Raw genomic sequence first — 24,847 nt, forward strand, 5'->3', positions numbered from 1 at the left:
GTACAGATAAGTCCCAGCAAAGAAAAGGGGGATGGTGGATGGGTAACCTGGACTGCAATAGTGAATACATTCGAACATCTACATTTATGGTAGGTACACAACTGTACTACGTTCATCGTGTTTCACTGTTGCAGTCATTACACTTGGGTAGAATCCCAAAGCTGAGGTTGGGTGGCTGGGTCTAAATAAGATTAGGAGAGGCTATAAGGCCCTGCAGAACTGCAGTGGCAAAGCCTGCTCTGGATTTAGAGTAGAGAGGTAAGTGGTAGTGCTTGGAAAATGTGTGCACTGAACTCCAAGTTTCAGCCTCTAAAATGTCTTTGGTTGGTACTCCTCTGAGGAAGGCTGCTGAAGTGGCTGCTGCTCTGGTTGAGTGAGGCCTAATGCCCTTAGGCACTGATTTGCCATGTTGTGAATAGCAGAAACGAATGCAGTGGCCTATCCGTCTGCTTTGAGATAGCCTTTCCTTGTGATCTTGCAGCATATGCTACTAACAGTTGCTCAGTCTTTCTGAAAGCTTTAGTTCTGTCCAAGTAGAAGCGTAGCTGTCTGTGTATGTCCAAAGAATGCAGGAGTCTCTCAAACTTATTCTGTGGGTTTGGATAAAAGGTAGGAAAATGAATGGTTTGATTAAGGGCCACACTGGACATTACCTTAGGCATAAATGTCGAGTTCGTCCTCAGAAAAACCCTGTCTGGATGGAAAATGATAACAGGTTCCACAGCCATGAGTGCCTGTATCTCTGAGACTCGTCTTGCAGAGGTTATTGCTAGGAGCAGAGCTGTTTTCCAAGAAAAGAACTTTATTTCAGCTGTATTGGCTGGCTCAAAAGGCGGCAGTATGAGTTTTTCCAAGACATAATTGAGTTCCCATGCAGGTATTGGTGCTCTCCTTGGAGGTCTTATGTTTTTGGCCCCTCTGAGGTACTGTCTTAGCAACGGATGTGAAAAAATTGGTGGTTCCGTATTGTAATGTTATGGCAGAGGCATGGATTTTAATTGATGAAAAGGATAGGCCTTTGTCCAGCATCTCAGTTAGGTATTGTAAAATCTGAGGAATATTTGATACAAACCTGTCAATTCCTTGTGCCTAGTTCCAAGCACAGAATCTTTTCCATTTTTCTGCATAAGAGTTTCTGGTACTGGGCCTCCTGGCCTCCAAAATAACATCCATCACTGCTTTAGAGAGAGGTGTGTTCTGAATGGCTACATTATCCGCCATGCTGCCAGATTTGGGGTTCTGAGTTGGATGCGCAGGATCCAATTGTTTCGTTGGGTCAGTAAATGAGGAATTAGAGGCAATGTCCAGGCTGGGCCTTGAGACAAGCTCTTTAGGATTGGGTACCAGTGCTGGCGGGGCCAGTCTGGAGCAATCAGAATAATTTTTGGCTTCTCTTGTCTGACCTTTAGGAGTACCTTGGGGAGGAGAGGCAGAGGAGGAAAGGCATATACTGTTAGGGTTTTCCAGCTGAATGATAGAGCATCCACTTTCCATGCTTGCTTGTGATACGTCCTTGTGCAGAATCTCTGTAGTTGGCAGTTGTGAGGGGAGGCAAATAGATCTATGTCTGGGCATCCCCATTTCTTTATTATCATGCTGAAGACTTGTGGATCCAGTTTCCACTCGTGGGGATCCATGAAGTTTCTGCTTAGTTCGTCTGCCAGAGTATTTTTCTTTCCTGGCAGGAATTGTGCTTGCAGGTGTACTTGATAAGTCAATGCTGTGTCCCACAAAGTCATGGCTTGTCTGCAGAGGGGGGGGGTAGGAATGAGTGCCTCCCTGTTTGTTTATGTACCACATGACTGTAGTATTGTCCATCATTATCAGTAGTTGTCCTGGATGGAGAAGATCCTTGAAAGCTGTCAGGGCATTCTGAACAGCTAGCATCTCTTTTTGATTGATATGAAGATGCCTTTGGCTTGTGGGCCATGTGCCCTGAATACATTTTCCTGCCATGTGGGCCCCCCAGGCATAATCTGAAGCATCTGTTGTTATTGACTGCCCGGCTGTGGGTAGGGTGAATGGCTGTCCCTTGTTGTGGTGACAGGCCTGTGCCCACCATTGAAACTCCTGTTGCAGGCAAGGAATGAGGGTAATTAATGTTTCCAGGCTGTGACAATGTTGAGTCCAAACACTTTTTAGATACCATTGTAGTTTCCTCATATGCAGTCTGGCATATGGAATTAGCAGAATGCAGGATGCCATGAAGCCCAAAGCCTGCAGAATTTTTCTTGCAGATAACTGGGTCTTTGTTGCTAACATTTTGAAGTAAGAAGTCAGTTGTCTTTGTTTGTCTGGCGTGAGATAAGCCATCTGGGCAGTTGTATTTAAGCTTGCACCCAGGAATATTATCTCTTGAGAGGGTACTAGTTTTGATTTCTTTTCGTTTACTGTGTATCCTAGGCAAATTAGTAATCTTTTTACAAACGCCAGATGCTTTAGTAGAATGTCCTTGTTCTCTGCTTGAATATGGCAATCGTCCAAGTAAGGATATATTTGAATTCCTCTTTGTCTGCAAAATGCAATTACTGGTGCCAGGCATTTTGTGAAGATCCTGGGCTTAGTAGATAAGCCAAAGGGCAGTGCAGAGAATTGGTAGTGCATTGAGCCAGCTATGAATCTGAGGTATCTTCTGCAAGATTGTCTGACTGGAATATGCAGGTATGCCTCTTTTAGGTCCAAAGTTACAAGCCAAGCCTTCTTGCCCAGCATGGGCAAAAGCTGCTGCAGAGTCAACATTTTGAATTTTGGAACATCCAGAAATGTATTTAGAATAGACAGGTCCAGTACTGGTCTCCAGGCTTTGTCTTTTCTGGGTACCAAGAAAAGTCTTGAGTCAAATCCTTGTCCCTGCTCCTGCTGTGGTACTTGCTGAATGGCCCTCATGTCCATGAGGGATGAAACTTGTTTTTGTGCCTCTGCCCATTGATTGTGTGGCGTCTGGCATATCTTTTGCCCTTGGCAGGATGTGAAAGTGGAACCTGTAGCCCTGGAACACTATATTCAAGTCCCATTTGTCCTGGGTGATCATGTGCCAATTTTGAGAAAAAAGTGCTAGTTTCCCCCCCCTAAGGGGGCTGCCAAAAGATAAGTGCTTGGTGCTGGCAGAGGAAAGTCATTGGGACTGTTTCCTGTATGGCTGTGCTTTGTCTTCTCCGCTTTTGGAGGTAGAAGCGCCCCACTGTTTAGGACTGTATGAGCCCTGGGGCTGGGATCTGCCTCTGGGTCGTCTGTATCTGCTTCTTTGTGGCCTGTCTGACACTGGAAAGGACCAATTCTTTGTAGGCCAGTTCCTGCTAAATCTGGGTGGCTGTACCTGTAAGAAATCCTTTACAGTTTACATAGATTTCGCTTTGTCCTCCATTTTCGTCAACACCTCCTCTGCTTTAACACCAAATAAGGTATCATGCTGTAATGGAGCATCTAATAATTTTGCTTTAACATGATCAGGCAGATTCTGTTCCTTTAACCAAGCATGCCTCCTAATGACAGAACCCGTATCTGCAGCCCTGCAAGAGGCCTCCAGAGAATCAAAACCACATTGCAATGTATACTTTCCCACTTGTTCAGTTGCATGCAATAACTCCTGCATTTCCTTATTTTCTGCACAATCAAAATTTGACAACATTTTCTGTTTTAGCATTGACATTAAGTATTGCTGATATTTAAGCATATGAAATTGACAATTTAAAGCCCTCACAGCCAAAGTAGCAGAAGTGTAAACCTTTTTTCCCCCATCTGTCTAGTGCCCTTGAATCTCTATCAGAGGGGATAGGGTTTGTAGAAGCCTTGACCCCTTTGGGACCCTGAGAAATAGTTTCTGGGTCAGCAGCAGGGTTTTTATAAAGAAATTTATGTGAATCTAGAACCCTGTAGTATCTGTCTGGTTTAACAGGGGCAGGAGGTAAAGAGTCAGGAGAAAGTCCGGACTCAGAAAATACATCATCTACAATGTCTAACACAGGAGGAATAGCCAAAGGCCTGTGCTGAGGTAGTAAAAGAAAATCTCTAAGCCTTTTCTTAGATTTTGAGTAGTCTTGGCTCTCCCAGTGGAAGTGCTCCCTCATGGTATGCAGGGTTTCCCCAAAAGAATAATCCTCAGGCGGTGAGGCTGAAGGGATAGATTCTTCAGCATCAGAATCCTCATAAGGAGGAAGAGAGCATTCCTGTTCAGAAGAGGAGTCAGAGGAAATGGAAACCTGAAGATTCATATTCTGTCTCTTGCCTAGGCCTCTTGTCAGGAGGGGGATGGGAACCCCTGATCAAGGTAATTAGGTCTTCGGCCATTTTGAGCATCTGTTTTTTAGGCATGGTAGTCTGTCCAGGAGAATGCTGTACTTGTTTCTTTGTCTTTAGAACTGCTTTAGTCTTTGCTTTGGAAGCTGAAGTAGGCATTACATATAACTGTGTAGGTCTGAAAACACCCTCAGAAGCCAATGCCTGGTCAGCGGCTCCGGACCCATCTGAGGGAATAGTTTCCAAGTGTCCAATACCTTGAGTATCCAGAGGCCTAGCTGGCTCCACATGGGAGTCAACAGCGGCCTGTGGCTCTGAGGTAGCGGGCACCAGGGGCTGCGAAAGCGCCTCAATGAGAAAAGGCGACTGGCTTAGCGGAAGCCTCGTCGTCTGTTTTGGACCTCGGATGCCTGTCCTTTTCATTTTCCTTGCGCTTTTTATAAACTCCGGTCGTCGGCTGTCTGACGGCATTATATAATTGAATCTTCGGCCAAAGTAATGAAAGGCAAAATCGTACCAACACTTAATAGTGTGTTGGTTAAATCTAGCACAAAACCGACAGCTAGCAACGTTGTGATCAGGGCCTAGGCAAGGAATACAGTAAGAATGAAAATCCTTATGAGGTATTTGCTTCCCACAAGAAATACAATTGTTAACTTTTTCTGACATCGGGCTGGAGCAAGAAAAAAGTTTCCCCAACGGGGCATTTAGCTTTAATGAAGACTTCAGATCTGAAATTCGTTTTTGAAAATCTCAGGAGTCGGCCGACCGGCACTTGCAAACTGCTTTTGCTTTGGGCACCGTGTGGCAAGAAAGACTGAAGAAAATGGCGTCGGCTGCATCTTTTATACCCCTGGCGCACTGACATCAGGGAAGAGGCGACAGCAACTGACGCTGGACCTAGACTTTGGAATTCAGGCCGACTGCGGGTAGCCTGCCAGCAGGATAACCCAAGTGTAATGACTGCAACAGTGAAACACGATGAACATCCATTGTTCCTGCAGAACAGTGCATCAATCTGCCAAGCCACACACTTGCATTTTATGAATACTGGTCAGCTTGTGGCCATGTGTGAAAAACTTGCAATGAATTTCACAAGTATACCATTCCTCCATATTTCTGTGACATTTCACTGCCCAATTTAAGCACAATGCATACAGTTACCTTTATTTTTGTGTTATACCTGTGTGCTGTAGGTACTACAGTGTTGGATGATCCTCTGCATTTCTTCATGTACCAGCTCAACACAACGCAAACTGGGCTCTTCCAGACGCTTGATCTGTCTATTTACAAGCAGCTCAAAGGAAACTTCAGGCACAAAGAGGGCTGGCCGAGGACCCTAAATGCAAACAAATCAAGTATAATCATTCCCGCCAAGCTTAGTAATCAAATATGAAAACATAAGTCAAAACCTTAACAATGCATCAATTCTGCCAACAAACATTTGTGTAACTTATATTCTACTCTGCTGCAATGCATTTACTGAAGAATTAAAAATAAACTAGACAGCACCTTGGAAGAATACCGTGGTGGCTGCATACCTCAAAATAGTAAAGACCCCTCAGATCCAGCTTCATAGAGATCCATTTCAATTTTGAATCATGATTATAAAGTGTTTATAGCTATACTAGCTGTGAGAATGGTAGAAAGAGTTAAGCTCTATCCCAGATGAGAAGTAACAAATGAAAGAAAAAATATACAAGGTAATACCAGCTAAAATACAAAAAGTTCAGCAATTAACTTAAAGAAAGTCTCAAGCTATTACAAAGGGGATTTTTATTCTTATCAGATTTTGATTCTATTCTACATTATTCTGATACCTTATAAACTAACACTCCACTTATACTGACTCACAAAGAGATGAAAATCAAATTTTTCTTCGTCTTGTTCAGTATTTAATAATGCCATTTCTTAAGGTAAAATGATCACATGCATTAGTACCTTCAGTCCTAACTAGGACATTCCAAACATAAAGAGCAACTGAACGAAGTTGCAAAGCTCAGAATTGTTTGTCATGAAGGAGCCTGTGTTTATGCCATGGTTAAAACTTATTTTCATTCTAAATGAGTCAGTTTCCCTGTTTCCACTGTCTCTGAGAGACTACAAAAGGATGACACAGGAAACAGTACTAACTTCATCACAGAAAGCTTCTGGACCAATATTAGTCCCTTTAGGAGACCCATGTAGGTCTTAGTTTGGACTGGAACAAATGGCTTCTATGTCACTGGTCACAAAGGTCTTAGACAAGAGAAAAAGAAAATACCTAGAAGCCATTCTGTATTTTATCTAAAAAAGAGCAGTTTACTTTTTTGTGTCAAAAACTATTTCCCACTATAGCCTTTCTGTTCATGAGGGTGTCTTTCCATAATTCTCTTTTGCACCATCCAAGATAGTAATTTTAATGAAAATATGGACACTATGGGGAGGATTACAATCATCCAATAACAGATATTCAGTCTGCAAAGAACAAACTCAAGATACATACTTTAGGTACCAAAGCTAATGGGAAGAATTCATCCATTATTGAAATGGTTTTCATAACTTATGGAAAAGAAATTTTGTTCATCCTGACTCACAGTCCTGATCACGTCTGTGAATCTACTGTACTAGTTTGACAAGGTTAATACGTACCTTTATTTCACTCTAGAATGAGTCTTTAATTTAGCTATTCCTTCTACTTCTTCTGGCTTTTCTAATATATCTTCTTTTCTATAGTAACTATTTCTTTCAAGAGAGATGTAAGGTGTTCTACCAAAATACGAATCTGCCTCAGACGCAGGCTACTTTGAAAATATACCATATTGTAAAGATAAGGAAGTAAATGTAATGATCAGAAATGCTGAGTCTGTGTGTCTTTAGCACAGCTTACTTAAGGTACCCGTGAACCCTGTGGCTGCTGCCAGTCCCTGGTATTTAGGGGCCCCCAACCATGGCAAGCTATCATATTTTGATACTTGTCAAACCAACAATGTTAGTACAGCAATCCTGTGTACTTAATAAACCAAGTGGATAACAACACTTATAATGCAAATCTCATGGATTAGCACCACTTCTTTTCCTTTAAAATTCAAAGATATTTCTAGTTGTAGTAAAAGGGTTTTGTCAAGTAGCAGGCTTCAAAATTTCATTAAATGTTTTATCACTCACATAGTGCCCTTGACTTAGTTAAATCTTACTTGTGGGCACTCTCCCCACTAAAACTAACGTCATAGACACCCATGACATTCATGGCTTCTGGGAAGCCACCCTAGTCATCCTTGACTCTGTTGCAGCCCCACAAAAACTGCTGCTGGTTGGGGGAAATTAGGGAAAAAGCAAATTCAATCTTTGATTACATACATGCTGTGGGAATAAAGATGATAATCAATGAATGAAACATTAAAAAAGTTACACTCTAGAGATCAACAGCTCACAGTAACCAATCTCAGTGCTTACGTGGGATTTTAACAAGAACAGATGCTACTGATATTCAGGGATAGTCTTCTCCTTTTCAGGGAGTTTTATAAATACTGACAGGATATTAGAAACTATACTTCTTAACTTCTTTGCTAAAGAATTCTGAATTTTTCTGTTAAAAATAATGACAGAATAAAAGCTTAAAATCAAGAACACTTTTTAAATATTACACTAATTCATGTAAAAATTAATAAAATAACATGTTTTGTATCAACATGCATTTGGTCAATAAAAAGTATGAAACTCTAATGCCTGGTTATTATTGACTGTCTGTAATCCTGAACAATTTACCAGTAAATCAAAAATGTTATGAAATGCAGAGAAAAAAATATGAAGCAAAATTAGGGGCACTGAGAAGTACTCATTACTGGTGTGGTGGTAAAAGTGTAATAGCTGAAATCAGTGTAAAACTGATATTGTTATAGCTTATATTTGTGTGTGCGCAGTATAAGAATAACAATTTTGTTATGATGTCTTTCATTTCCTATCGCAAAACTGCACTGCCATTATGCTTGTTGGTGTGGTGGGGGCAGGTGGGGGAAGAGGGCATGGTTGAAGTCTATTTAAGAGTAAGAAGTTGGCTAAAATGTATTTCACTTACCATCACAAACATAGACAGGAGCACGATGCTTGTGAAAGCAACTGCTCACTGCCACAGTGGCACTATGAGTAGCATTGCCATTCACAGTGCTTTGCTCTGGTTGAGTTTTTGGCTATGTTTTTTTTTTTTATGTAGAGTTGGCATGCCCTCACTGTGTGCATATCTATCCATGCACTCTGCTTTCCTCTAGCACTTTAAAGACACACAGTAGGTGAACTGTCATTCCTCCAGTTTCACTGAAGGTGAACATGCAGTGTATGTCTGTGTGTGCATAAAATATTACTGATTTTTATCTGTGCACATACACAATAATGCTGGCCACGTGCAAAAATGCAGTTAACAAATAATTATCATTCAGATATAAGAATATAAATACCTTGTAGAATATTGAAATATTTAGAGCTTTTAGGAGTTTGGTTTGCCCCACACCACAAACAGTACAAATGTATTTTGATATGGACTTAGTCATGGCCTCTGCCTTCAGCTGCCCCCATTCTATAACCAACCCTTCTCAGAGGGATGTATAGAAGCTAGCTGTAGCTTGTATGAGGGGTTGGGGATGGTGTGGTCATTACTTACTCAATTTTCCTCATAAACACACCTCAAGAGATATGCACAGGAGGTAATTATAACTTGTGTTTGGGATGAGGACAATGTAGTGCTAGTTTCTTTTACTTTTCTGACAGTCCTCAGAGGTTTACAAATAGGCTACTATAGCTTGTGTATGGACAGTGTATGGTTTAGGAGCAAAATGTTGGAATACATTACTGTGATCATTATATTTTCACTTTCATCACAATTACAAATCAGGCACTTACACAGGTGGCTGCCTGTAGGGATTATGGGTGAAGAGTGTGGAGGCAAGCTATGTATATGTACAACACACACATACATATATATATATATATATATATATATATATATATATATATATATATATATTTATATTTGTATATAGTCACTTGAAATACATGACTGTGGCCATTTGAACCTCTGCTTTCATCCAATTCTAACAGCAGAGGGATGCACAGACCATGACTGTCTTCTTTTTTTGGGGGGTGGGGTGGGACAGGCATTATTCCCAGACAGGATTTATGTATCTTCTCAAAGACTTGTCTTGTTAGTATATTATACACTGCTTTGAACATTAAGCTTTCAACACAACTTATTTCTTCATTGAAAGAAAAAAAAAAAGAAAAAGAAAAAGACTGAAATTATTTTCCTTCTCATGATATTTGTTCAAGCTACCACTGGATCAAAAGGTTGGGAAAATGCTCTAAAATGCACCTTAGTTTCTGGGGGGCCTGGTGGTCTCTGCAACCCCAGTTTAGCTGATTTATTTCCTACACAGTTAATTATGTACAGTCTTGGCAAGTTAAGGTATGTTGAAAGGATGGAAGGAAAACTGAAGATGAACAGCAACACTGAATGCAATTCCTTAATCATAATTTTTTGCTCAAGTCATCACTGAATACAAAGGTTGTAAGAAACTTCAAAATGTACTTCAGAGCATAAAGAAAGTCATATCTCCTTGAAAAAAAAAATGAAGGGTAAAACAAAACGTGAGAAAAATAAATACAACAAACATCCATGGTCTGGGGAGCCCGGTGTGGGGAAAAAAGTTTGGAACATTGGAGAATGTGTGCAGGGGGTTGAAACAGTAGGCCTTGGGACGAGACATCATGGAACCCGTTGCCTAGGCCACTATTTCACCTAAGGCCAGCCCTGTATATAAGGTTGTTGAAATGTATTATCATTGCAGCTAAATGCCATTCATTGCCAATTCCCCTCTGTGAAATGGGAACAACATAATGCGGTACACAGGCCTGCCAAACTGTAAGAGCACTGTAGCTACACTTTAGTCTCTGTGTACTACCACAGACTCTGCACCATGACCTAAACTGTTGCTTAGCAGGTGTGGCAGTTACAGGATGACACTTAGAATGGCAGTGTCCAGGGTCTCCCCAAAATGCTAACACTGGCCCTTGACTTAGGCATTAACATGTACCTACAATTCTAAGGGAACAGCTACAATACCTGATATGACAGATACTGTTACTCACAGACATGCCTGATTAATGTCAAATTTGACCAGAGCTACTAAGGCCCAAATTTTAGATGCGCGCATTACAGGAAATCTTAAGTGGTCAAACTACAATTTTTAAAGGACTTTACAGGAAAAAGAAATGATTACAGAGCAGCCACAAAAATGCTATCTTTCAGATATTTCTCTATTCCGAAGACTTTTTTTTCATCTTCTTTGAAAAACCTTCAAATGGATCCAAAACCTGATCAACAACCTCTTTCCTCTAAATATGCCAACTCTAAGCATCATAGACCACTTTACAGAAAAGGTGACTAAGATGGCAGCTGTTTAAAACTACATTAATGTAACATCTTCCAATACTTCAATATTTAGAGATTGCCATGCATTATAAATACTGTAAATACATGCTTTTTCTATGGCTAAAAAATTTAATTTATTTCTCCCATATATTTGGAATACTTACTATGGTTTTCAAGTAGGCTTGTTTTTTTTTTTTCCCTGGTTTCTTTAAAGAATGTATGTTAAGCTAGTTTAATTCCCTTTGGATATAAAGCTCAAAGGACTATTTCATTCCTATGCTGAACTGTACAAGAAAAGAGTAAGCAGTTGGTTTATCATACATACATAGAAATATTTCAAGCATGGGCATTACTGCCCTTCTAGCCTGCCAATATACCAAAACAGTTCTATAACTACCATTAGCCATATGGCTGATATGATTAGAAAAACTCAAAGATGATCGACCCATTTACCCATGTCCATTAAATTAATCTACAATTTCAATCACTGTGTGATGTATTAAATATAAACCTTGCAATTTATGTCTCACAAATCTCATATACTTGGCTTTTGATGTATTTACCAACATATTATTCTCCTGTGCCCAAATGGTCAATTTAATCAAGTTTTTTTGCAGACATACCATAACTGTAGCACATATAATCAGATTACTGAATTTCAGGTGGTCTACATATGGACTGTAGAACAGCTCAGATGAAAAAAATAGGTCTGAAAGATACAGTCTAAACAAGTAAGGGCCTAGGACAGAGCCCTGTACGACACTCTGACTGTAACCAAGAATTTCACCTGTCTAATTTCTGTATGATACTTGCCATGTCCTATTTGCAAGTCATACGGCTATCCATCTTATCAAGAGTATTTCAATAATTAGTTGTTATAATTTATTGAATAGTGTTTTCTGTATGACCCTGTCAAATGCTGAAGCTAAATCTATATAAATAACATCACAGCACAATTTTTAATTCATAGCTGCTGTTATACTGTTATAGAATATCATGTTACAGGTGGCAATAGATCTGTTTTTAACATATGCATACTGATATATGTTTTCAAGTCCCAACCTATCCAGTTATGACAATAACTTATCCAGTATTACTTTCTCCATTATTTTTCCACGACATCAAAGTAGACTTAAGGGTCTATATGACTGGGTTTTGTCATAATCTCCTTTTCCTTAAGGACAGGTTTAATAAGTGCAAGCCTCCAATCTTGAGGAATATTTCCACATTTATACAACTTAGTAAATAACAGATATAATATCCAAAGCTAGTTATGAAAACAAAATCGCCACTTATTCTAAAGACAACCACAAAGCATTCTATAACTATGTCAAGAATCTCAATGGTGGCACTCAGATCTGCTCTGAGTTACAGCACAATGGCACTAAATATACAGAACCAATTGATATTACCAACATCCTGACAGATAGGTTCAGTGCGAACCTTACCTCCCTTCACCCCCTAAAGGGCCCATCTCTATATCGAAGAATGCAAAGTTCCTGTAATCACGGCCGCACAGGTAAAAACCACACTCTCCAAAGCTAAGAACACAGCATCCATGGGACCTGACAACATCCCAGGCTATGTTCTATATGAACTACAGAATGAACTGGCACCCCACCATGTTCAATCATAGCCTCACCTCAGGCTTTGCGCCCACTGAATGGTGCACAGCAATGGTTATCCCACTCCACAAAGGGGGAGTCAGCACGGACCCCAGGAACTACCACCCCATTAGCCTAACGTATCATCACGGAACTTATAAACAAAGACACTGGTAATCTCCAAAATCTGGACCCCACCCAGTTCGGGTTTGTAAAAGGCAGATCATGTCTCCTAAACCTGATTGACTTCTTTGAAGCAGCCACCAAAGCCGAGGATGAGGGTAAGGTGGTTCACACAACCTATCTAGGTCTCGCCAAGGCTTTTGACACCATCCCCCACTCTGGAATTATACATAAACTCACTAAACTAGGTATAAATCCTTATGTCACAAGATGGGTTGCCAACTGGCTCACTGACAGAACCCACACTGTGAAAGTAGCAGACTCTAAATCCGACTTCAGACCAGTGACAAGTGGAGTACCACAAGGTTCAGTCCTGGGTCCTCTCCTGTTTGGTATCTACTTTACTGAAGTACAGGCCAACACAGAAGATCTTTGGCTGATGAAGTTCACAGATGACTGCAAACTAGGAGCCATAACTGAAACTCCTAACGATGTGGACATCCTACAAAAGGGCCTCACTGAGACAGATGCCGGGTGTTTTAGTGGGGAGAATGCCCACAAGTAAGATTTAACTAAGTCAAGGGCACTATGTGAGTGATAAAACATTTAATGAAATTTTTGAAGCCTGCTACTTGACAAAACCCTTTTACTACAACTAGAAATATCTTTGAATTTTAAAGGAAAAGAAGTGGTGCTAATCCATGAGATTTGCATTATAAGTGTTATCCACTTGGCTTATTAAGTACACAGGATTGCTGTACTAACATTGTTGGTTTGACACGTATCAAAATATGATAGCTTGCCATGGTTGGGGGCCCCCCTAATACCAGGGACTGGTGGCAACCACTTGAAATAAATAGTTACTATAGAAAAGAAGATATATTAAAAAAGCCAGAAGAAGTAGAAGGAATAACTAAATTAAGGACTCATTCTACAGTGAAATAATGCTCAATGTCAAAAGATGCATTATCATCCCCTTTGGTAAAAACTCTGTACCCATGAGCTACCACATAGGTGATACTCTCCTTAACACAGAAAGTGTAATAAGAGACCTTGGGACCCAGGTGGACAGTAGTCTCTCCTTTGATAATCACATCACCACAGTAGTCAGGAAATCCTTCTACGTGGCACACCTCATCACAAAAGATTTCTCATCCAGGAAAAAAGAGGTCAATGTTCTGCTCTACTCATCACCATTATAGAGTACAACTCCCCTTTTGGTTTGTACCTCACAAAACATCTACAACAACTGGAAAGGCCGCAGAAATACCTCACAAAGAGGATTACCGGCCTCAAACAGATGCCCTACGCAGACCGTCTCAAAAAACTCCAGCTTTAATCTGTCACATATCGCCTACTCAGAGACGATCTCTGCCAGAGCTGTTGGACATGCTCCACTTAAAGAAATCCCAATTCCTCCGAGCTACATGGTCTCGGGACCTAAACCGTGTCACCACAATAAACAGAACATGCTAGACAGATAGATTCCTGTCCCAGAGACTTTCCATACTCTGGAACAAACTACCTATCTATATCAAACAAAGCTCTTCATTAGCACTCTTCAAGAAAAATCTAGATGATTGGATGGGAAATAGGAAATTCACCCTGGGGATCACCTCTGTGGCTCTGCTTGACAGGGGCACAGGAAAATAATTTTCTTGGGTGGCGAAAGCCAGGGTACCTTTTTGGCTAGGCTTATATAGGCCCTAGGGCCGATAACCTACTACCTACCTATGAAGCTATAATGGTAATATAAGTTCTTGCTGAAGTGTTTTCATGTCATTATTAATTATTTTGTCTCCTCCCAGTGCTTTGTTTGGAGTTGTTTTTCAATATAATCTATTTTGATTCCAGTATCTGAGGTTACCCAGATATCATAAGAACAACTTATCACTCCCTTTGTGGAGTCAAAAATTTTGCATAGGATTTTGCAAATATAATCTACTGTCTCCCCGAAAAAAAACAGAATCTACGCACAGTTTAAAAATTTCTGTGTCTTTACTCCTTCCACATCTTATGTATCTATAAACTGTTTTCCTGTTATGCTCAATATCTTTGTATCGTCTTCAAACTTTTCTTGATCTTGTTGCACACTATCCTTAACTTGTTTGTCTAGTTTGTCTATTTCAGCTTTGAAAGTTGTAGGTCAACCTCTTTTCCATTTCTTATATTTGTTGTCTCTCACCTTAATCAGGTATCTTGTTCTCATGGGAAAATATCTCCCCGACGTTATTTGCCTAGACCCTGATGTTAAATATTTTTTTTTAATTTTTTGCACTCAAATTTCTCTTTCAAAACATTCGGCATTCCTTTCGCAGTTTTTCCACTGAAGGCATCACTCCATTTAGTTTTACATAGTGATGGCTTTGCTTCTATATAACCTGTTATTAATCATCTGTGCATTGGTTTAGATTTCAGTTTTGCAGAATTATCTAGAAAAGATTAACCCTTATGCATTTATTCCTGCCTGTCCAGCACTAAAAAGCTTTATACACAACTATGTTCCCAGTCGGTCACTGCGATCCAGTGACCAAAAACTCTTGTCTACAAACCTACTAAATCTGCTGGGCACTGTCTGTACTTGTACAAGGTTGCTAAGGCCTGGAACTCCTTACATGTATCCATCAGGTCTATTACCCTCCCTCCCATTTTTCAAAACCACTCTGAAAGACTTCCTAGATAAAATCTGGCTCTGATCCTGCTAAAAACCTGGATAAACTATATCCCTTTATGTAAACAAGTATATTTTCATTCCTCATACCGCTTTACTCTCCCTTCTTCACTTACTTCCTTACTGCTATCTAATTCTCTTCCCTGACTTTCTCTCTAAATATAGCATGAACCTGTTTTTCCCTCACTTCATATTGCAGTTCCTATTTGTATTAGACTACTTACTTTCAATTTCTCTATAAACTGTCTAAAATTTCTATAAATATTAAATGATTGTCATATACCTTGAATCGATTTTTAACCAAATGTTTTTATATTATGTCTAATTTGTTGCAATTATTTACGCTGCAGATGTTTTATTTCTAAAGGTTCCAAAATTATTGTTCTTAAAATATTTTGTAATAATTTGGAGCATTTCTCCCCAGGCCTCCGTTGAAATTAGGCTTCTACCAGTCTGACTTTCCTAGTCATCAGATATCACTCAATAAATAAATAAATACATAAATAATCCCATAATCACTGCATACAAACAGTGGTAAAACATGGCAAGAAGTAAAAGTATAATTTCTTTAGGAACACAAACAATGTCTAATATGTTCCTTTCTATGGTAGGGTTTTTACAACCTGAAGCAAATGCTGTTCCTGAACATACAATGTGAATAATTTCCTTACTAATGTTGTTGAACCAATATTATTCCAGTCTGTTTCTGGTAAATTTAAGCTCCTGGCCACTATTATTCTTCCCTGCTCTGTTTCATGTAAGAAATGTATGAATTCCTCTAGGCCATCAGCACTTGAGTTTGGTGCTCTATATACTCCCAACAATTGTTACATGTTCCAGGGTTGTCTTTACTGTCACAGTTACACAATCTGTAGTACTGGTGTTGTCATTTGCATGTAATAATCAAAGGTCTCATGACTATATTTCATCCCTACCATAACATCTCCATCTGATTTTTTGTTAGAAAGTTTTGTTAAAGTAAATACGTTAATACACTGACAGAACTGTTTTCCAGTCACTGTTCTTTAACCAAGCATTAACAGCTATCAGAGATGCATCAGATGCTGCTATCTGAGAAATGTTAAATTTTCCACCTGGCAAAAATCCTGTCTTATGTTTGTCAAATACTGCATATACCTTGAGTGCAGCATTTACAATAACCAAGTCAGTGCACACTGCTAACAGCATTTTGATTTACTTTGCAAACATAGTTCATTTACTTATTCATATATCTGTGCACTCTGTGTCTATGACAGACAATCTTCTTCAGTAAAACATTACATCTTACTGCACTATACACTGTTTTCAATTACATATGCCACTCTGGTCTCTCTGTGCCAAAATTAACACTTTTCTAAAGTAAGGTACTTAAAGAAACATTTTTAGTAAGAGTTGCATGTTCTCAAGGGTTAGAGCTTTTACCATTCATGTGCCAGAATAACCCTTTTACCAGTCTCTTTTGGAGAAAAGCAGGTTAACAATAAGAGCTTATATTCCTGAACAATATTAATATGCATTAAATACATAAAGAGCATCATATACAGTTTAAGTGTATGTGTCTGGATGAGACAAATTTTCTTTTGTTAAACAGAGAAGGCCTGAATAAAAACATTATTCAGTGTCACATTATTCACTGCCTTACAGTTAATATCAGATTTTCCACCTTATCTAGCAAATAAAATACTTTCCTTTAGTGATAAATGAATGCACATTACGCTAAGCCAGAAAATTGCAAGAAGACATGTCTATGTAACAGGTTTATGCTACAAGATTACTCATTCTCTGGAATACACTTTGTTTCAAATGTCCCCCTCCCACATAAGATTGTACTCCAAAGTACTCTACCCAGTTGTCATGACTTACTGTTCCATTGACCATGACCAAAGAAGACAGTTCAGTCATGTGCATGGAATCCCATAATGCTGGAGTGCATTCACTGAATTACATTTACAGGGACTACTACTGTTATCAAGAGCTTCTGTACAGAATGTGAGTTTGATGTACATGATACACATTTACTTACATTAACTTGGAGTGTTTGGGTGAGAAAAACCCAAACTGCAAATGCCTGCAACAGCAGGTCAGACAGGAAGCAGGAATAATTTCTGGTCATCTCTCTGTGACTGTACAGTGCTGAAGTTAGTATAGGAAGGGTGTAAGTAGAGTGCATGGGATATTTTATTTATTTAAATATAATTTTTCAGTGAGTGTGACTTTTTGCTATTGCGTTCAGTTCTACAAATGTGTTTTACTTTTTTACTACTGGATTTGATGGTTAGGCTTTCATCTGCCTGACATAAACCCATGTGTAAACACATGCATCAAAAACAATAGTTGCATGTTTACAGTAATGCTCTGTATGGGAGGGTCTTTCCTCATCTACCATGAGGTCTAAGGCTGGCAAGACTTAGCTCATATCTAAAACTTTCGCAGGCTATCCCTCTCCACCCTTATCCATAATTTTTAGTGCAGAAGGATCCTCTGTAGAACTCTGTTAACACATGTCATGGCAGAGCACCAATAACATAAAAAAAAAGAAAGAAAGAATAACGTCATCAGATCATGTGCAGAATTCCCTTCCAGACCCTGTCAGGACAAAAGGAAGGGGAATGTGAGTGATTACTTAATGGAATAAAGACCATCCAGATATAATGCTAGGCTGAGTATGTATCTTTTTTTTTATTTGACAAGAAGATCCCTCCTCATCTAGTTTGAGGACAAAGTCCCAAGCTCATCCTCATGGGCAACTATTCACAAGAACATAACCCAAATGTGACTCCAAAGGATAACCTGGACCTAGAGATCACATACAACTTGCAGTATCTTGCAAAAATATTGAGAGATGTCCATGTAGCTGAAGCACCGATAGCATCCATGGATACGTGTTTAAAAATGCTTGAGAGATAGCTACTAGCTAAACAAGCACTAGTTTCAGAAGGCAAAGGTTTACTATATTTCTGATAAAATCAAATGCAGTCAGGTAGCCATTTTGACAGCATAACTTTTGAAACTTTGCTGCTGAATTTCTTTTTTGTCAAATAAACAACCATAATCTTTGATTTTTCAAGGCAAAATTAAAGCTATCTCTGCATATCCATAATGTAACAAGTATTCTCTATTATTTGAATAATTCTGGAAGAAAACTATAAGATTAATAGATTCATTATGGTCTCAGTAGCTGCCTTGGACAAAAAACTAGAGCTCAAGATCAGTTTATCTTCATTTTGTCAAGAATGCTATGTGTGATCGTGCATTTGCATGACTTGACAGAGCAAATTAAGGAACACTTCCAAAGACAAACGTCAAAAATGGTTCAGCGGAAAACCATTTTCAACATTTGTCCATGTGTTTGAATGTCATAGTGCATTTGCATTATAGCCATTCCAACTTCTGTGAGTTGGCATTGTGGGTTTTTGCTGTTGTCCTTAAGATGTAATACATTAGGGCCAATGGAAACACGATCTAAAGAAGGTAAACCCTCAAAATCAACTTGTCCTTACGGAAGATGAAGTCACAACCACCAGAAAGATGGTGTTCAAAAAGAAAGTCTTTAACATTTATGTCAGCGGCTGGTTCAGTGGGAGGAAGAGTCAACTTCTTCAGTACAAACTAGAGTCAGAAGGACATGATTCTCTAGAGAGGTGGGCATAAAAGAAAGGTGCCTTTCAGGAATGCTATGCAGACCTTTAAAGAAGCCAGAGACAAACTTTCAGTAATTTAATGAAAACTGGAGACAACACCTAGATCAGCTTCAACAGTTGAACTAAAAACAGTATCAGTGGAGTTGTATGGAGGTTCAGGCTTCTGGCTGTAGCCCAAATGGAAAAATTGGTCCATTTTCTTATTTAAGTTTTCCTAGTGCTAGATCTCTAGGCAGATAGAAGGATACGGACTATGATGATCCAAGCAGTCAGATGATGGAAGTGAAAATAAGGGAAAAGCTTGTTGGATGGATGCATCAAATGGGTTCTAAAGGGCCAAAGATGTAGATGCTTCCCAAAAGGTCACAGCAGAGAGGAAACTAAAATTACCAGAACCAATTAGAAACTATGAGAAACACCTTTGCTGCACTCTTTTTTGACTTCTTTTCATTAAAAGTTAGTTATTTTGAAACACTACATAAAACCAACTTCTGAATAAAACTAAACTGTATTAAAAATATTTGTATATCAGTGTGTGTACACACACACATATATACATGTAAATATATACATATATATATATATACACACACACACACATATACATATGTGTGTGTGTGTGTGTGCATATGCATGTATATGTGCACATATGTGTGTGTGTGTGTGTGTGTGTGTGTGTGTGTGTATATATATATATATAATATATATATATATATACACACACACACATATATACATGGTTCTACTTTTGAATCTCGAACTACGGAAATATCGAACTTCAGTATCTCGATATGAGAATAACGAAAATTCACTTCAACTAAAAATTAAAAAAAAACGAATGTCACTATACTGAAGGTTCATAATACTGAATTTTCAGTATGTAATGTTCTGCTTTTTAATGCACCCTCCACTACATAAACAAAAACACAAACATGACGTTCTTCACTACACCATCACAAACCAAAACACACAGACCAACAAAACCCAAATAATCAACATTTAAGCAGGGAGGTAAGCTCCCCTGCACCCCCACACCCCAGTTACTTATATATACCAACTGTGAGATCACACTACCATATAAAAACAACAAAAGTACAGTTGTGTACACTTACAATAAATGTAGAAGTTCAAGTGTATTCACTGTTGCAGTCATTACATTTTGGTTATCTGCTTACAGGTAAGTCCACAGTCGGCTTGATTAACAAAGTCTTGGGTCCTGCATCAGTTGCTGTCCCTTCTTCCATGACGTCAGGGATATAAAACATGCAGCCAACGCCATTACATCAGTTTTTCTTGCCTAAGATGTCAGGTGCCCCCCTAATGGGGAACAAATAAGTATAAAAGTACAATGATATACCTCCAACAAAAAAGCAAATGCACCAAAAAGGCTTTTAAGCATAGTAAAGGAAAGTACAGATATAGCCAAAAGAAGTTAGGGGGCTGGGGGGAGGGTAACCAGGACTGCAACAGTGAATACACTCGAACATCCACATTTATGGTAAGTGTACACAACTGCACTATGCTCTTCGTGTTTCACTGTTGCAGTCATTACATTTGGGTAGATTCTCAAAGCTTTGGTTGGGAGGAGGAATTTAGATAGCGTTAGGACCAGCCATAAGCCCCTGCAAGACTGCAGTGGTAAAGCCAGCCATGGATTTAGAGAAACTTGGAAAATGATAACGTTTGGTGAAAGTATGTACAGAACTCCAGGTAGCAGCTTCTAGGATGTCCCTGGTAGGAACGCCTCTGAGAAAGGCTGTACAGGTAGATGCAGCCCTGATGGAGTGAGGTTTGATCCCCTGGGGGATAGGTTTTCCATGGTGCTTATAGCAGAAATGAATGCAATGGCCTATCCATTTAGAAATGGTTTGCTTTGAAATAGCCTGCCCCTCTGCCCGTGCAGCAAATGCTACCAGCAGTTGTTCAGATTTCTTTTGAGGTTTAGTCCTGTCCAAGTAGAATTTGAGTTGTCTGTGCACATCTAAAGAATGCAGTATCCATTCCCCTTTGTTCTGTGGATTGGGAAAGAAGGTTGGCAAGTGAATGGACTGATTAAGAGCCACACTGGGTATCACCTTGGGCATGAAGGATGGATTGGTTCTGAGGAACACCCTGTCCGCATGAAAGATGATGAAGGGCTCCACAGCCATAAGAGCGTGTAATTCAGACACACTTCTAGCTGAAGTGATTGCTAAAAGGAAAGCTGTTTTCCAAGAAAGAAATTTTAAGTCTGCAGTAACAATTATTTTGGAATTAAATTTGATTTTAACCACTTTAATCAATTCAGCATTAATTATTTAAACTTCCTAATTGATTGATGTATAAAAGGTGTGTGTTTTTTTCTATGTGTTGTATCAGAAATTGTGTTTTTTCTGAGGAAGAAGTTCGAAAACGCAGTTTTGTTGTTTACAAGCGTTAAAAATAAACCAGCTTTTATTCATTCTACACTTACCTTGGATTATTTCAACTATTTTATTATTTCAATCCGGATTTGCATTGCTTGGGTCTCATACCCTTATTTGGTCTGCAGAGTGAACACATTGTATGGTTTTTGTGACGGCAGTTCACCTTTTCATCTCTTTTCACTTGGTTTTTTGCAGTAGCAGCTGGCTCGAAAGGAGGTAGTGTGTTTCTCCAAAACAAAATTAAGGTACCAGGCTGGGGTAGGAGCTCTCCTGGGTGGGCTCAAATTTTTGGCCCTTCTGAGGAACTGCTTGAGAAGTGGGTGAGAGAAGAGGGGGGGTTCTGTGTTATAATGAGCTGAAATGGCTGAGGCGTGGATTTTAATGGAGGAAAAAGACAGGCCCTTGTGAAGCATCTCAGTTAAGTATTGTAAAATCTGAGGTAAATTGGGCGCTGCTGTGTTCATCCCTTGAGATTGGTTCCAGACAAAGAATCTTTTCCATTTTTCAGCATTGGATTTTCTAGCGCTAGGCCTCCTTGCCTCTATACAATGATATCCATCACAGGTTTACTGAGGGGTGGTAAAGGAGATATTATGTAATTAGCCAGGCTGCAAGGTTCAATGTTGGAAGCTGAGGATGCAGAATCTGGTTCTCCTGCTGAGACAACAGCGAAGGAGTCTGCGACAGGTGCCATGGGGGGAACCGTGACACACTGCGCAGGAGGGGGGTACCAGTGTTAGCGTAGCCAGTCTGGAGCAATCAAAATCATCCTTGGTTTTTCCTGTTTGTTTTTTTAGTAGTACTTTGGAGAGCAGAGGCAGAGGGGGGAAGACATAGACTGATAGGTTTTTCCAGCTGAAGGACAGAGCATCCACTTTCCAGGCTTGTTTGTGGGGAGTCTTTGTGCAAAATTTGTCCAATTGGTAGTTCTGGGGAGAGGCAAACAGGTCTATATCTGGGCTCCCCCATTTGCTTGTCAACATGTTGAAAATCCTTGGTTCCAGTTTCCACTCATGTGGGTCCATGAGGTTTCTGCTTAGTCCGTCTGCCAGTGTATTTAACTTTCCTGGCAGGAATTGAGCTTGTAGGTGCACTTGGTAGCTCAAGGCTGTGTTCCACAATGCCATGGCTAGTCTGCAGAGGGGGTAAGAATGTGTACCCCCCTGCATGTTTATGTACCACATAACGGTGTTGTTGTCTGCCTTAACCATTAGTTGTCCTGGAAGAATGTGGTCCTTGAAGGCTGTCAGAGCATTCTGTACAGCTAACATTTCTTTTTGATTGATATGCAGGTGCATTTGACTTGGGTTCCATTTGCCCTGAATGCACTTCCCTGCCAGGTGAGCCCCCCATGCATAGTCTGATGCGTCTGTTAGGGTTTGGGCGGCAGTGGGTGGTGTGAAGGGTAGTCCCTTGTTTTGGTGGCAGTCCTCTGCCCACCAAAGGAACTCTAGGCATAGGCAGGGTATGATAGGAATCACTGCTTCTAGATCCTGAGAATGTTGGCACCATAGGCTTTTTAGATACCACTGTAGTTTCCTCATATGCAGTCTTGCATATGGAATTAGAAGAATGCAGGAGGCCATGAATCTCAAGGCTTGCAGTATTTGTCTTGCAGATAGCAGGGTTTTTGTGGCCACTTGTTTGAAGTAGGTTGTCAAATTAAGTTGTTTCTCTGGCGTGAGGTAGGCCATCTGGGAAGTTGTATTCAAGCTTGCTCCCAGGAATATAATTTGTTGACAGGGTACCAGATGTGATTTATTTTCGTTTATGGTGTACCCCAGACAATTAAAAACCCTTTGTACAAAGGCCAGATGATTCAAAAGTATGTCCTGGCTTTCTGCCTGAATTAGACAATCGTCCAGGTATGGGTATATTTGAATATTTCTTTGCCTGCAAAATGCAATAACTGGAGCTAGGCAGTTTGTGAATACCCTGGGCGCAGTAGATAGGTCAAAGGGCAGTGCAGAGAACTGATAGTGCGTGTAGCCTGCTTTGAAGCGCAGGTATCTTCTGCAAGATTCCCTGATTGGGATGTGCAAGTATGCTTCTTTTAAATCTAGTGTTGCCAGCCAGGCATCTTTGCCTAGCATAGGAAGTAATTGGTGAAGAGTCGGCATCTTGAATTTTGGACTCTCCAAAGAGGTGTTTAGAGTAGAAAGGTCCAGGATAGGACGCCATGAATTGTCTTTTATGGGTACTAGGAAAAGTCTCGATTACAAACCTTGTCTTTTTTCCTATTCTGGTACCAGTTGAATAGCCCCCATGCTTAAGAGAGAAAGTACTTGTTTTTGGGCCTCTACCCACTGATTTGGGGGTAGGTCCAGCCACCCGCTTGGCAACGTGTGGAAGTGAAATCTGTATCCCTTAAAATCCATTTGTCCTGGGTAATGAGTTCCCAGTTTTTTGCATGAAGAGCAATCTTTCCCCCAAAGGGGCAGCCAGTTGATAAGTGCTTGGAGGTTTTAAAAGGAATTCATTGAGACAGTTTACCATGGGGGGAGTCTTATTACTCCCAGATTTGGAAGTGGAGGCCCCCCACTGCTTAGTCCTGTGTGTCCCCTGGGACTGAAACCTGGGGGTTTTGCTGTGTCTGGATTTGGCTTGAGGAGATCTGGAAGGGGCCGGAAAGGACCAGTTCTTAGAGGGCCAGTGCCTACTAAATCTAGGAGGCTGACCTTGTAAGAAATCATTAACAGTTTGCATAGATTTAGCTTTATCTTACATCTTTTTAAGAACTTCCTTAGCCTTGTTGCCAAACAGGCGGTCCTGATTCAAGGGAGCATCCAACAATTTAGCTTTAACATGATCAGGCAAAGATTGCTCCTTAAGCCAAGCATGCCTTCTGAGCACAGACCCAGTAACAGTGGCCTCTTGCAGGGCCGCTGTTACTGGGTCTGTACTCAGAAGGCATCCAACAATTTAGCTTTAACATGATCAGGCAAAGATTGCTCCTTAAGCCAAGCATGCCTTCTGAGCACAGACCCAGTAACAGCGGCCCTGCAAGAGGTCTCTAATGAATCAAAACCGCATTGCAAAGTATGTTTTCCAACTTGTAAAGCAGAATGCATTAAATCCTGTAATTCTTTGTTTTCCACACAGTCAGGAATCAACATAATTTTCTGTTTACGCAATCCAATAACATGTCGCTGATACTTTAACATATGAAACTGTCAGTTTAAAGCCCTAATGGCCAAGGTAACAGAAGTGTAAACCTTCTTACCCCATCTATCCAGCGCCCTTGAACCTCTATCAGAAGGGGTAGGAGTTTTAGCAGTTGAAGCCTTAATGCCCTTGGGCCCCAGTGAAATAGTCTCTGAATCCGCAATATGATTTTTAAAAAGGAACTTGTGTGACCCAAGGACCCTGTAGTATCTGTCTGGTTTTCTGGGAGCAGGAGGCAAGGAATCAGGAGCCAAACTAAATTCCGAAAAAGCATCATCAACAATGTCTAGTACAGGAGGAATAGCTAAAGGCCTATGCTGAGGTAGAAGTAAGAAATCCCTAAGCCTCTTTTTTGAATCAGAAAAAGCCTGGCTTTCCCAGTGGAAATGCCCCATTACAGTATGTAAGGTTTCCCCAAAAGAAAAATCCTCTTGAGGGGAAGCAGAGGGAATGGAGTCCTCAGCATCAGAATCCTCATAAGTAGATAAGGGCAAATCCAGATCATCAGAAGAATCAGAAAAAATAGAATCCTGGTCAGAAGATTCATAAACCACTTCAGTCCTAGGCCTCTTAGAAAGTGGGGGTTGGCTACCCCTGAT

General features: G+C 40.1%; 1 protein-coding gene across 1 annotated transcript in view; it reads right to left on the minus strand.

Moving 5' to 3' along the window:
• DNM1L (dynamin 1 like) overlaps positions 1-24,847 on the minus strand; it is a 1,168,830-nt gene that overhangs the window by 628,830 nt on the left and 515,153 nt on the right. Inside the window, exon 7 of the mRNA XM_044088102.1 lies at positions 5,420-5,575. Coding sequence (XP_043944037.1) covers positions 5,420-5,575 — 156 coding nt within the window. The remainder of the gene's footprint in view (positions 1-5,419; positions 5,576-24,847) is intronic.

The sequence above is a fragment of the Protopterus annectens genome, chromosome 11.part0 (assembly GCF_019279795.1).
Source record: "Protopterus annectens isolate FY-2018-M chromosome 11.part0, PAN1.0, whole genome shotgun sequence".
Classification (NCBI taxonomy): domain Eukaryota; kingdom Metazoa; phylum Chordata; order Ceratodontiformes; family Protopteridae; genus Protopterus; species Protopterus annectens.